This window comes from Nomia melanderi, chromosome 13 (assembly GCF_051020985.1).
Source record: "Nomia melanderi isolate GNS246 chromosome 13, iyNomMela1, whole genome shotgun sequence".
Classification (NCBI taxonomy): Eukaryota; Metazoa; Arthropoda; class Insecta; order Hymenoptera; family Halictidae; genus Nomia; species Nomia melanderi.
The window spans coordinates 4584650-4598982 of record NC_135011.1 but is presented as its reverse complement, the minus strand read 5'-3'; the positions used below and the strand labels follow the sequence as shown (position 1 = coordinate 4598982).

Sequence of the window (14333 nt, the reverse complement as noted above, 5' to 3'; positions counted from 1 at the left end):
GGGTTTCCTCGTGGGACTCGCTTTAATCGAAACCATTATCGGTGATTCGTTATCGGTTTCTGTTTTCCGGCGATTTTTCCGCGATCGGTGTTGCGCGGCAACTAGTTTGCCGGTCGAGAAAAATTGAAACGCGAGTGTATCCTTTAATGGTCACACCTGCTCGTCGCCTTGTAATATTTGTCCTCGTACCGGGCCGCGCGGCCTGCGCGGCGTAACGGTACGCGCGCACGGCGGACCGGTCGTCGGCGCTGCACGAAGACGAAAGTTATTAGCGGGGAACGCGACGCGGAAACTCGTGTAAGAAACTAAACGACCCGATGGAAGTTACGGGCCTACGGGAGTTACTTAATCGGCGCGCGTTTCTTGCGGCCGTGCCAGTGCGATGTCTTAATCGGTTTGAGGTTACCGGGATGGGGTAGGGCTTTCGCGGACTGGAAGTCAGTTTGGGCTGTCGCTGGTCCGATCGCGTGAAGATTTGGGAAGAAATAGTGGAGCTAGATATGAAAGTCGATATTGTAACAACCTAAACATGTCTTTTGTCTAAATCTTGCCGATGTTCTAGGTAAGATAGGGCTTTCGCGGACTGGAACTAAGTTTGGACTGTTGGTTCGACAGCGTGAAGATTTGAAATAAGAAAGTGATGGGAGAGTTTTAAGGATTAGGCATCTAGAGATGTTTGCCTTTATTAATAATTTTATGTATGTTTTAGTCGAGTGTCGCTGAAGTTGCAGATAAAGTAGGGCTTTCGCGGACTGGAACCAAGTTTGCAGTTGGTTGGATTTCGAGACGATTTGGGAAGAAGTAATATAAGTAGTGGATCTAGAGATGGAAGTCGTTATTATAAAAGGTTAAACATGTTTTCTGTCCTAATCTCGCTGATGCTCCAGATAAGGTAGGGCTTTCGCGAACAAGCAAGATATTGGAGACGCCAGGAAACTGTGTGTAGTAGGCGCACCTTGCTCAGCGCTCTTTGTGCTCTTGATTTTGCTCTTGACTCTGAAGTCCGTAATTGAGCTGGTGCAAGTTCCCGACTAAAGGCATCCTAGGATCCTTTTAGGAGGATCAAACTTCTATCGATCCCTAGCCTGGAAAATGGATCAGGGAAAGGGCACTTGTCTCGAGTATCCTCGCTGCAATCCCAACGTATACGGTCCACTCGACGGCGTTAGCGCTGTTGGAGGACACGGCGTCTGGACACTGGACAACTTCATCATCGGAGTGCTTCGATGTAAGAGTCAGATAAGAATTCTTATCGTTCATTGCATTCACCGGGCGCATGTGAAGTACAGAAGGGAAGGAAGTCGTGGAATTTCCAAGCGGAAAATCATTTAAATCAGAGAAAATAGAGGGTACACTGGCGAGCCACGGTGGCGTTATTAGAGGGACAGCCGGGCTGGCTGTGGGTTCTTAATTAACTTCGCTAATTTCTCAATTAACACGGCGCCGTCTTCCGCTGAGCGGCTGGAAAAGAGACTTAGAGTGCAGACTCTTGGGGACTGGTTTTCGCGGCTCGCAAAAACTTGCAGGGAACGGTGAATTTACATTCCGCGGCGAAGGCGATTCAGGGGTAGAACCTTGATCGCTTTAATTACCGTCCTGAGGTCTCTAGATTTCTGAACGATCACAGCTATTAGTAGAATAATACTAACAAAGACAGCACGAGTTCTAATAGCGAACGGGTCAAAATGAGATTCCCAGATTCCTTCTTTCGAATAGATCAAAAACTACAGTTGATCTTCCAAGAAACGACTACATAAATCAATTGATTAACATTCAAACTATCGTATAAGTCGATAAAAAATTCAATAAATACGTCACAATTTATACATAAGACTGTTCGTTCAGAGGGTTAATAAAGAAATAAGGTACTCGTTAATTGCAAGGAGCCTGCGCCCCAAACACAGGCTGGCAGCGTCGATATATCGACATGTAAGTGTGAGGACGCCTCGAGGCTTTATTGCGTCGCGCTCGCCGCCCGAAGAATCCACCCCGAAGCTCGTAGACGCCGGCGGGGATGAAATTCTCGGGGCTGGAAGACAGTGCCGCCGGAAGTAAATATCCGGGGGAAGAGAAAGACGAGCGGTCGGACGTCGCGATAGAAAGTAACGATCGTGCTGCCCTAGAAAAACATCGTCCGACAGCGTGACCCACCCCCTTTCAACCCCGCAACCGCCCTGACAACAGGATGAGTCCTCGCGTCCACGATATTGGACGTTTCCACGGTGAAATGAGACTGATTTTTATTGGCAATCACCGGCTGCGCGACCCGCAGATCCACGGGGCAAGGGAAAAAAGGAACTGCGCGCGTGGACCCTCGAATTTCTAACGCTAATAACAGTAACGATAGTAATAGTAAATGCATGACGTGTTTCTGGAATATGGAACACTGAATACAAGGTACCACGACAGCGGTAGCCAAAGAACGCGTGGAGTAACTATACTTTGTAGGTCTAAAATATTGCTTTCGCGATGGCTGATTTCTCGAGTTGCTGAGATTTCGATTATTTCAGTGCGCAACGGTTATATCTGGAAAAAATTTGTAGAATTTAATAAACCGGGATCTAGATTCTCTTTGAACTTCAGTTAGAGTTACAGTCTGCAGCTGAGAGCTACGGTAATTGGAGAACAGACTTTCAGACGTCATTTGTTCTCGAAATTAAATTAATTAAAGGCTCTAACTATCCCTGCTCTTTTTACGTGGTAGACGGTGTTCCTCCTCAGTTATACAATTTTTTCACGTGGCCCAAGTTGGCAACTGCTGCAACAGAAGCACGCCGTACTCAAAAACAATTGCGGAAACTTAGAGCTACAGCCAGCACACGCGCACGTACCTACAAGCACGGACACAGAGTTCCAACGAACGAAAGAGGAAAAAGGCAACAGCTCGAAAGTTGTTGTTCAGGCGTTCGTTGATTAAACAGAAGAAGCCGGAGTTCTCGCGCAGGGCTCGCGAGAAAATTGTTTCCGGCTAAGGAGTGGATTAGTTTTATTCGCCGGGTTTAATCTTCGACGCCGGGGAAATTGGAGCGGAAGCGGCCGAGCCCAGGCGGACTCGGAAAACTGAATCCAAGTTCTTCCAATTGGCTCGGGAGTTTAACGAGGCATCGGAAGCGGACGTCGGCCGATTTGAAATTCAAGAGGCGCGCTGCAAAAGGAGACTCTATTCGACTGGCCCTGAGCCCTCGCCTCGCTAAAATTATCCTTGGTGCAGTGTGCACACTCTAAAACGATGATTCCAGAGCATAGCTGGATGCAACGTGGAAGGATGTGTCGGAAAGACAATGAATCTAACAGAAAATTTCATTTTCTTCATCAGTCTTTGGTATACTTTTGCAAATTATCCTCACGTCTAAAATACGATCTGTTAGAAAAGCTTTATTTATCAACATTTAACAACTATCCCTCTGTTTTCTAAAATATTCCTAGATCTTCACTTTGAAACTCATTACTAATATTACTTCAATCAACTATAGACCAATTTATCTTATTCATTAGCACTTGATACTAATTCACATATTTAAAGACACTTGCGAAGAGCCAAAGTTCTGTTTCATAAAAGATACGATTACGACGCAGCGAACAATTATAAAAAGATTAATAGCACACGAGGCAGCTGGGAGGAAATCAACTATGAAAGCAGCGAAGGGTTAACGTTACAGCCGCTACACGTGTACACATGTCCATAAACAGGCGCAACAAGGAAACAATCGCGACGATCGGGAACCTCGGGCACGAGAACACCGGATGATTTTCAACTGGGCGAAACCGTGAGGACAGTTTCCCCAGGGAGGAGAGTTAGCCGATCGATGACCCGAATAACAGCGCTTTCATAAAAGTTATCAAGCTCGTCCGGGGAGCGATACCGGGGCCACAGATACGAGATTACAATGTTCGATGCGCCATTGTTCCACGGCGAAAACCTTGCCGCCCGTTCCGTGAACTTGTAGGTATCTCGCGAGCGAGCGAGCGAGCGAGCGCGGTCATCCGTAGATAACGGAGCAACGGGAGCAAGCACTGTGTAATCGTGCTGCTTAATTCAATCTGTCGTATCTCTAATAAGCCGTGTTCGGTTTATCTCGAGTCACGCAGCACGGAGCTCCGGCGGGATTTGAAAAATTGCTGAGGCGCTACGCCCCTCGGTGGAATTTAAGGCCTGAGATTGGAAAGCATTGTGGCAATTTGTGAATGTTGAACGTTGAATGCTTAACAAATGGGAATGAGGTGTTTAAACGATTGAGTTCGGTTCGCACGGTGACGAGTGGAATGTGGATGCTTGGATTATTGTTGCATCGGTTGCAGCGAGTACTGCTTCTTTCTCTCTTTGGCAACTACTACTCTTCTTCCTCTTTCGCAAGCGTTAGCCTTCCTTCTGTTTAAAAGGCTACTCTTATTTCTTTCTAGTGACTATTAGTCTTCTTCCTTTTTAGCGAAGACTACTGCCCTTTCTCCTTAGCAACTGCAAGTCTTCTTTGTCTCTAGATACTACTCTTCGTCCTCTTTAGCAACTGCAACTCTTCTCTGTCTCTACAAACTATTCTTATTCCTCTTTAGCAAACGCTACACTTCGTTCTCTTTAGCAAACGCTACTCTTCGTCCTCTTTAGCAACTGCAACTCTTCTCTGTCTCTACAAACTATTCTTATTCCTCTTTATCAGACGCTATTCTTCGTCCTCTTTAGCAACAGTTAGTCCTCTTCACCAAACACTACTCTCTTCCCCATTAACTGCAACTCTCCATTGTCTCCAGAAACTCGCCTTCTTTCTCCCCATCGCACAATTTTCTCAAAGACAAATATTAAACTCTACACTGCCCTTCAAAACTACATAGCCCACAGGACACAAAAGAGCTCCGATTAGAAGCAACAGCAACGATTCCGGAGCCTAAACGGGTAGTTCCACCCCTAAAATCTAGACCGTCGATTTATCAATGGCTCGCGATCGCAGCTCCGAGCACGTACCAGCCGGGAAAAGGTTTCCTCGAGGAAGGATTGGCGGAGAATTCGCTGAAGTAGGGTCCCCGGAAGTAGGTCAGCCGAAAGGGCTTCCGACGGAGCGGAGAAAATCAAGCCGGAAGGCACGCGAGCGTACGCGTGACGCGCGTCCTCGAGGATAACGGTCCGCGTCCCACGAGATCGATCCCGGGACACGGTTCCTGCACCCGGCGCGGATCACGCGAGCAGAACCTAAGTAGCCAGAGATTTGGCCGGGAAGTTAAAGCCAGCTGGAAACAGACGGGTCCTCGGAGCCGTTTGTTAGCGTCGCGACGGCGAAGTGCATTTCGTGGTTCGCCGCGAGTTGCAGGTTCAAGCTTCCCCCGTTTACGATGGGCGCAGCGATTTAGATCAAGGTTGCAGCGGATAATTTTCATCGGTAGAGGAATGTGAGAGAATAATTCTGGGTGGTAGGAATGAATACATTTTTAGTGAAATCGTGTTAACCGATAATTTTGGGTAATGTAAAAGAGGGTATGGAAGAATGATGAAAAGCTGTGTCTTATATTAAGAAGATTTAATCTTGGAATTAATCTCTATCTTCTGTTCTCAAGATCTCTGGGTATTTTCGAATGTACATTTTTTGGAGGGTTTTGCATTGATTCGAGCTTCGGAAATGGGAAATTTATGCGAAGATATAGGAATATCGGAGTTCAATCAGACGCAAACACTGTGGTAGGTAACAGAAGAGCTAAACTCTTGGAAGATTTCAATCTTTCGACAAGGAGAACATCGGAGAACGCTCGATAAGCGAATTAATTTCCGCGCGAGACTCCTCTCCCGTTGTTTCCGCGCGGGTAGTCCCGCGGAATTAACGACACAGCGTTACGTTCGGGTCGGCTGCGTGTCGGGGTACCCGACGGCTGCGCCGCGCGTCCCATTTCCATGGAAATTCCGGTTGCTCGACGGGTTAACGTCCGTGGGATCATCGTCGACGGGCCAGCGCGCGAAAAGTCCTCGGAAATTCCGCGTTCCCCGTTCTACGTTCCCGAGGAAACGAGGCGGCCGGCTATCGGGCACCGAGGTGCCGCGGTCTTGCGCGCGTAATCATGCAGATTCGCGGCGCGAGAAGATAACGGGCGACGGCGGAGAAGCTAACACGAGCCAGGCAGTTTGAATTTGTAGTTTCGCGGCGGGAAAGGTGATCGTTGGATCCCTGGTGGTTTTCATGGTAATGCGAACTGTGTGAAATGCTTATTCTTTACCGATTCTTGTCATTTACCTTAGTAGCTTGGTAATGCGGACCTTGAAGCTTTTAACGCTTTAAATTTTAATAGTTTAGTAGTCTACACTTTTGAGCTTTTAACGCTTTCAGTTTTAGTAGTTTAGTAGTACAAAGCTTGTAGCTTTTAATCCTTTAAATCTTAGTAGTTTACTAGTACAAAGCTTGAAGCTTCTAACCCTTTAAATTTTAATAGTTTAGTCGTCTACACTTTGGAGCTTTTAACGTTTTCAGTTTTAGTAGTTTAGTAGTACAAAGCTTGTAGCTTCTAATCCTTTAAGTTTTAGTAGCTTAGTAGTACAAAGCTTGAAGTTCCTAACGCTTTAAATGTTAGTAGTTTAGTAGTCTATACTTTGGAGCTTTTAACGCTTTCAGTTTTAGTAGTTTAGTAGTACAAAGCTTGTAGCTTCTAATCCTTTAAATCTTAGTAGTTTAGTAATACAAAGCTTTGGAGCTTTTAACGCTTTAAGTTTTAGTAGTTTAGTAGTGTAAACTTAGAAGCTTCTAACCTTTTAATTTTCAATAGTTTAGTAACCTAAACTCTATATCTTTTAACCCTTTAAGTTTCAGTATCTTCGCAGACTATATTTTCTTATTCTCGCTTTCGTTATGTGCTCTACTTGCTACTAGAGCTCCAAGACTAAACCGCAACGATCACTAATAACCACTGCAGTAAATCATCTCGAAGTAACAGAAACAAAGTGGATGCCAGGCGAACCTCTATCGAACGACCGGCATCCACTAATAATAACATACACAGAGTTACCAACGCAACAAATACAAGAAACATTCGAAGTTTGCGCAAAGAGTTAATCCAACTTCTCAGTGGTGCTCAGCCCTCGTTATTCCGCTCATGATTCCGCCTTAAGAGGATTAGAGGATCCGTTCGAATGCGATACGCGTCGCAAAAAGAAAACTTTCAAACGTGGCTCGACCTCGCATTCCTATTTTTCCTCGAGCGTCTCCGCCCCTGCCGGAGAGCCTTCGCCCGTTCCGCGGAGGGGCGTGTTCGCGCGCAACACTGGAACACAACGTTTTTCTTCATTTTTTTCGCCGAACGGCCCGCCGACACGTATCGCGCTCATTCCCCGTGACAAGCGGATGACGCGGGAGATCCGCGCAACCAGTATTTAAAACGCGGGCCGCGGCGGGCTCTGCCACAATGTTCGCGAAACGTGAGACACGGTAGAAACGGGTTTACGACGGACGCACACCCGGGACAAAGTAATCCGGGCTCCGGGCGCCGGGCTGCGCGAGGCTGTCCTGGAAAAGCGGCGGCACCCTGGAATTCCATAACCCGGCTGTCCGACCGGGGTAAGCTTCGGAAAGCCGGCTAGTCGGCGCTGAATCGCGCCTGAGTGGCTGAGTGGCTGCTCGGCCGCCATTGTGATTTTATCCGGCGAATAACGATTCCGCCCGGCTTGCGACGACGCTTTTCTCGTCTTTCAACGGGAGCTGAGACATCGATTCACACAATCGCGAGTATTCGCGATTTAAATGAATCCAGTGATCGTAGGTCTTCTGCGAGTGATACTTCATTATCTAGGGCGTGAAATTTTCAAGTGAAATAAGGGTGATTTAAATTCAACTTGAATCGAATTTTAGAGGATCGCGAGAATGTGAATGGCAATAGTAGAAGATGAAAGTAAAGTCGTGTGATTAAGAATAATTGGAGCATTTAGGAATTGTTTAATCTGATATTTAAGAGAAAATGTAGAGTGATGAAAGTATTCTTTTAAACGTTTCCTTTCTTAATGAACGATTGCTAAGTGGAACCAGTGGTTACCAACGATTCTTTCCGTTAAACTACCCGAACAACGAATTTAAACGACTACAGGGTAGGGACTGCGGACCGAGGGAACAAGAAGTGCGAACACCGAGCGTTGCACTTGAAGCACGGCTCCGCTTGGAAACTCGCGCGGCTCCGGTCTGAGGGCAGCCGGCCCGAACGTTCTCGCTCGTGTTCTTTCTCGGTTTTTCGGTGCGGTAATGCACTGCGTAATAACGGTTATTTATAGGCAGTAAATGCCCCGTGCCATTCTCCGCGGCCTCCCCTTTCCACCGCCGTTCCATCGTTCCGTCGTCTCTGTTCCCGCGATCGCGAGACGCTGCGCGATAATTCCTCCTCCGGCTTGGAATTCGGTCGACTTTTATTTCCCTTTCGCGCCGGGGCCGCCTGTTTGTTCCGGGAATCCTTTCCTGTTCGCTCGAACACGGCCGAACATGCTCGCGTTCTGATCCGGTATATAAAAATCGAATCGAAAGACCGGTTCGCCATTTTGTCGCTAATCTTGGGATACATCTAATGCTAAATAGATTCTAGCTGGACGGCGTTATCGATTGCAGTCGTAATTAAAACACAGCAAACCGATAAATATTCTTAACTATATTTCTACGATGTAATCTTCGAATCAATGATATATTTTATTTTCATAGAATCTAATCCTGAATAGATTCTAGCTAGATAACATCGATTGCAATCACAACTAAAACACTATAAACACTGTACTTTTAGAATTCCAATCTTCGAATCGATGATAAATTCTATTCTCATAGGATGTAATCTTAAATGAATTGTATTATTAGATAGTAATATCGATCACAGTGCCAAGTAACTGAGAATCTATAAATACTCCTAACTGAATCATAATTTATAGGCAGAACAGGTTCCATCGCTAATTTCTAGGAGTACTCTTCGAATCGATGATACATTCTGTTCTCAGTCACAGGATGCGAAAATTATAAATCCTGTTCTGAGTCGTAACACCTATTCCCGGATGATAACAGATGTCGCGAGGCGCATTTCTTTAGCATCTGTTTTCGCACTTCGAGGTGGAAACGCGCAAGCAACCCCCGCGAGAGGGAGGAAGTATGGCGGTGGACACAAACGGCACCGCGATGGCGTCGACGTTATCGATCCCGCGGAAACTGGGACGGTTTTAACGAGTCACGATATCCGAGACTTATCCCCCGGGAGCGGGGAACAATGGGGACAGAAGAATCCCTTCTTACGTAGCAACCCTTATTTCCTCGCGTATTGGATTGACCCGGAAATTTGGGTAGATGCACGCTAAGTTGACTATAGATTGCTTTGAGGATGACTGAGATCTTGAATGTAAGGTAATCCTCTGTTTAAAATTTTTATTTTAAATTTGGGGATGATTTCAAAACAAATATCCTTAATCAAAATGATTTAACGAAACTTTGAAATAACGTTGAATAAAATAAACATTGCGAGTTGACAAAATAAATCCGATCTGAGAAATGGATGTCCGTTTCAGAGACACCCTGTATACACCATTTTCATTACTACACATTCTAATGTCCAAGATTTGCCGCGCAGAAATTTACAGTGGAATTCGTCAGCGGATTTAATCCTCGCCTCCATTCACACCCCTTTTGTCCACGCTTTACGCCCGCCATAAGAGCGAAAGGGGTCGTTTCAGTTTTATGGAATACAGACTCGGTTTCGTTGTTGCGTCCCAACGGGGCGGCGCGATCGTCGACGGCTCGCCGTAGGCTAATAGAAAAGTTTATCGGATTTTGATAGTTCTCGGCTTACCTTGTTCGCCAAGTCTAGCATATTTCCGGTCCCGCCAGCCGCGGCTTCCACTAGCTTTTGGAGAGTGTGCGGCTCGGGGGAGAGGTCCCGTGCTCCGCTGTCGAACTCCCAACTCTCATGCCGGCCCGATACAGTGCCTGAACAAGGATGCAACGCATCGTGAACGTTGGAAGTTAGTTATCGAACGATTGAACCTAAGATCATACGCTTTGAGCGTGCAAGAACTCGTTACTAAGAGGACAAGTTCGAACACTCTATCGCTCATTATTTGTAACAGGAGTACAACTCTGTAACTTCTATTTTCGTTGCTCCTCAGAGCTAGAAGTAACAATGATTTCAAGAACAAAGAAGTATTGCAAGTTACAAAAGTGAAGAATTATTTATTCACGGAGTTATTGAGAATCATCAACGCCAGAGAGTCGAGTTAGAGCCCGTTGCCAACGCGCACAGCACGGCGTCCATTTCAATGATGAAATTAGAGGCACAATCGGCTCACCGAGGCTGTTATCGCTGCTGGTAGGCAGATACTCTGGCGTGTGGGTGTGATGGGAGCTTGTTCGATGCCTGCCGGACCTGAGCGCCTCGATTTCCGGTCGTAGAGCCAAGCGGCGCCTGAGGAACTCTTGATAGGAAATGCGACCGTGCTCGTCCGCCCCTAATTCCCTCATCAACTCCTCCACCGAGTTCTCGAGGTTCAGTTCCCTGCATACCGTCAGCAGATCCTGGCTGAAACAGAAAAACAGGAAGAATTCCGTCACTCGTCCCAGGTCGGCGAGGAAATTACGGGATCGCGTAATTGTCGCGGCGTCCATCCGCCATCTTTACGCTCGAGGAGCCGGCCGCCGGGCAGCGTGGAATGCGAGTGCGACAGTTAAAACCGGGAATACTTGCACGATATTCAACGTGTCCAAGAACTAATTGATGAAAACAGCAATTAGATAGAAGCTTTATTACGATCATAAACATTCCACATACGCGACGAAGAATAGTAAAATCCGTGTTTCACTTTCTTAATCCTCGCACGGCGAACATTTTTCCAAGTCGCGACCACCGTTCAGCTTCAGGATTTTTTGACAATATCGGCTGGAGACTTTTAGATTGGACTCGGTAAACACGATGGTCGCGCTAACTCACGGGGAAGACCGTCTCCTTTATGAATATTTAAGCTTTCCGGTAAATTTACTCGCATGGTGGATATTCAATTTTCTCCCCTGTCTGAGAGATTATTAATGGGGAAACGATTTTTCCAGTCTGGACACTCTTGGCGAAGGAAACTAGGAAAATTGGATGTGAAGATTGAAGATTGACATTCGGGAAGGGTTCTGCTATGGAATTAAATAGAATTATATCGCTGAATTTTATTTTTATGCGATAAATCCATCAGAAAGCACGATCTAGTTATATTTTTCTGAAGAGATTTCAATCGGATGGAACGTTTATTACAAGAATTATATAAATATCGGTTCGTCAAACTGTCTCGATCGACGATAACAGTAACAAGATGAGTTTCTCAATGATTCCTCGATCGATTAATAAAAAGATGTGGGATGAACACACATTCTATCGCGTATAAACATCAGGAGATCGAAGATGCGGCGAAAGAAGGAAGGGTATCTGTACGGGCGAGTGGCGGATTAATTAAAATCGTCGGTGGCCATAAAACGTTTTCCCCTGTCGTCCCGGCGTTCCGATGTCCCTCTTAATTTTCGTTGACAGCGGGACGGAGTATCGGCGGATTAAAACGTCAGCGTCGGGACGAGAGAGCGGGAATCACGCGGGAAGACGGACATGCAGGCTCGATCGATACGATGGGAATTAAAGATTCACCGGCGGCGCGCCTGGCAGAGTCGAAATATATTCGACGAGAGTCAAACGGAACACCGTAGCGAGCTCCTCTTTTTCGTCGAGACGCATGACGGGATGTATAATTCCTGTGCTCTTCCATCCGTGCCGATAAAGAATTAAAGGATCGCTCGAAACAAACGTCAAACGTTTCCGGATTTCATTTCGCGTGAAGAAGAATAATGAACACGCCGGGGAAGCAGTATAAACGATCAGAATTACGATGGAAAGGGATGTCAGTCTACTTTACTCGAAACTTAATGAAGCAACTAATAAAGGGAACACCACGGTTATTACCGATTCGAGTATTTAAAGCTATTATCGATCGAACAATCACTCAAGCTATCAAATAATTTCAATCTTAATTTAATAATTATTTGATAGCTTGATTGATTGTTCGATTGATAATAGCTTTAAATACTCGAATTGGTAATAACTGTGGTGTTCCCTTTATTAGTTGCTTCATTAAGTTTCGAGTAAAGTTCGAGTCTTTTCAATCTTAATTTAATAAAGATCCATTTCAAGTTAGATGAACACGTTAAACGATAATTCTTATTGGACACAGGAAACAGGAAAGACAAAGATTGAAAAACTGATCGATCGGCTAATATAGGAATTAATTGAATGTTAAACGAACGGAGAGGAACGGAGAATTTCAACTCAGATTTTAAGAAGGATCGTTTGATCGCTAGTATTAATTATCTGTTGCATTCTATCGTCGAGTATAATTATTCACCGGAACATCTATTCAGACAGGACACGCCTATTCCGAGTTCAACGATTCTCGGACGCGGAACGCCGGACAGAAGTTCGTCGGCTCGAGAGCAGAAAGAGGGAACTTTTCTCCCGTCCCGGTGGAAGTTTCCGCGGAATGTTTCGCTCGGCGAGGAACGGGGGGAACGAGGGCGATCGGATAACGCGGGATCATCTAATTCCCCCGCTGCCTCTGTGTTCGCTCGAGCAGGTGTGAAACGCGTAGCACGCGCACGCGAGCCGAAGGAACTTCCGCCGACCGTTTTGAAACGCCTCGCTTCGGTTTTTTTCAACGGCACTTCCTTTAACCGAGCGATTTCCCATCGTAATTAATACCGAGGAACGCGAGCATCCCGGCGCCGAACGCGCTTTTCAAGGAACGCGCGTGCCGATTCACGCGGAAACGGCATTTCTAAAGGGCGCGCCGAGGAAATGACGGAAGCGGAAGGCTATATAGGTGCATCGCTGTAATTTCATGGAAACATCTCCGTTTCGCTTTAGCTGATACGATATTTATAAGTGATCCTTCTATTATTTCTAGTTTATTTCCTTCGCATTGCTATTTCACTTTTTCGAATTCTACGATCTTTGATCTTTCTATGTCCAAAGTCAAATCCCTCTTGTCCATGCATTTCTTTAAACGTTTCATTTCTCGATAGGATAAGTGTTCGATTATTCCCAGTGTATGCTGAAGACAATTATTGATGATTTATCAGTAAAACTCTGTCAAAGGAACTAACCATTCCTCAATTATTCAGAAACAAAGTCACTTCCACGACTAAAGCCAAAGATACCAAAATAAATTCAAGCATATCAAAGTGAAATTAGCAAAATCCCAGTCTTCACGATTATTTGACACTTTGCTGAGAAACTTTCATACTTGTAATACTAAGTTGCAAACAAATGATTCAACTACTCAAACAGCAAGAAACCAGTACACAGTTTCCTCATTCTACATTATTGGGCATTCGATGTGATTTGGCATGTACAAAAGGTTTCGTAAACTCCGGAGAGTCTTCGTCCGCAAAGTCGTCAAACACCATGTCCCCTTACATAGCCATAATCGCATCAACAGCTGCGTTAACCGAAACAACACCGGTGGCATTCTCGGAAGCGACTTCGCCGCGTTAAAAGGGTTAATCCGGCCAGTGGATACAAAACATCGCTGAAAGGTAGGGAGAGGAAAGGGTCATCGTGATTGAAAGCTCGCCGCGTGAATGCGCCGCCAGCCAGCCAGCCACCGTACGAACTGAGAGCTGCCAGTGTAGGGTCATTCGAGTGTCATCGCGGATGAATCGCGGCCTCTTCAAGCCACTGAACAGATTTCCCGGAGATGGTTCGCGTCCGCGGCGTCGAATCAGAGACGCCGCCCCCCGAGAAGAAGCTGAGGTGAGAGGAGAGGAGGGAGGGAGAGAGATAAGGGGGCACGTTAATACAGAACGTAGTGGCCCACTCGAGATCTTACGAACGAACGAGCGCATCAACGCGAACGGGGGGAGACAGAGGCGGGTCGGTTTAAGACGGGTCGTTCCTCGGGCTTCGTGAAAGCGGATTCGGGTTAACAGCGGGTACCTGTTACGTTCAGCTTAACGGCTTAACCCAGCGGAGACCGGCCGGCTGGCCAGGCAACGCGATCGTAAAAACGACGGCTTTTATGACGGCTAGCTTTCTCTGTTACGACGATTGAGCTGATCCGAGCTTACTTTGTGTCGCCCGCGACACGGGCGTGATTGTGGTTCCCGTCGCCGCGGTTTGGACGCGTCGCTGATTGGATGATGGATGGGATGCATGTTTTGGCGAACTAACGCGTTGCGTGAGTCTCTTTCCTGAGTTCTCGTAGATATGTATCTTTCTAACAGTCAATGTAATCTGTTTCTGATTACAGTGTAGGATTGTAAGATGTATATTGTCAGAGTAGATAGTTTTTATTAGGGGTACCGGAGAGTGGTAGCGTGTTAATTGTA

The 14333-nt window shown here is 46.2% G+C and overlaps 1 protein-coding gene across 3 annotated transcripts in view; it reads right to left on the bottom strand.

Moving 5' to 3' along the window:
• LOC116431652 (colorectal mutant cancer protein) overlaps positions 1 to 14333 on the bottom strand; it is a 69195-nt gene that overhangs the window by 39759 nt on the left and 15103 nt on the right. For 2 of the 3 annotated variants that reach the window (XM_031987415.2, XM_031987416.2), the window contains exons 2-3: positions 10271 to 10500; positions 9775 to 9911 (exon numbers count right to left, since the gene is read on the bottom strand). In XM_031987415.2, coding sequence (XP_031843275.1) covers positions 9775 to 9911; positions 10271 to 10500 — 367 coding nt within the window. The remainder of the gene's footprint in view (positions 1 to 9774; positions 9912 to 10270; positions 10501 to 14333) is intronic. The other variant, XM_031987417.2, reaches the window with a different exon arrangement.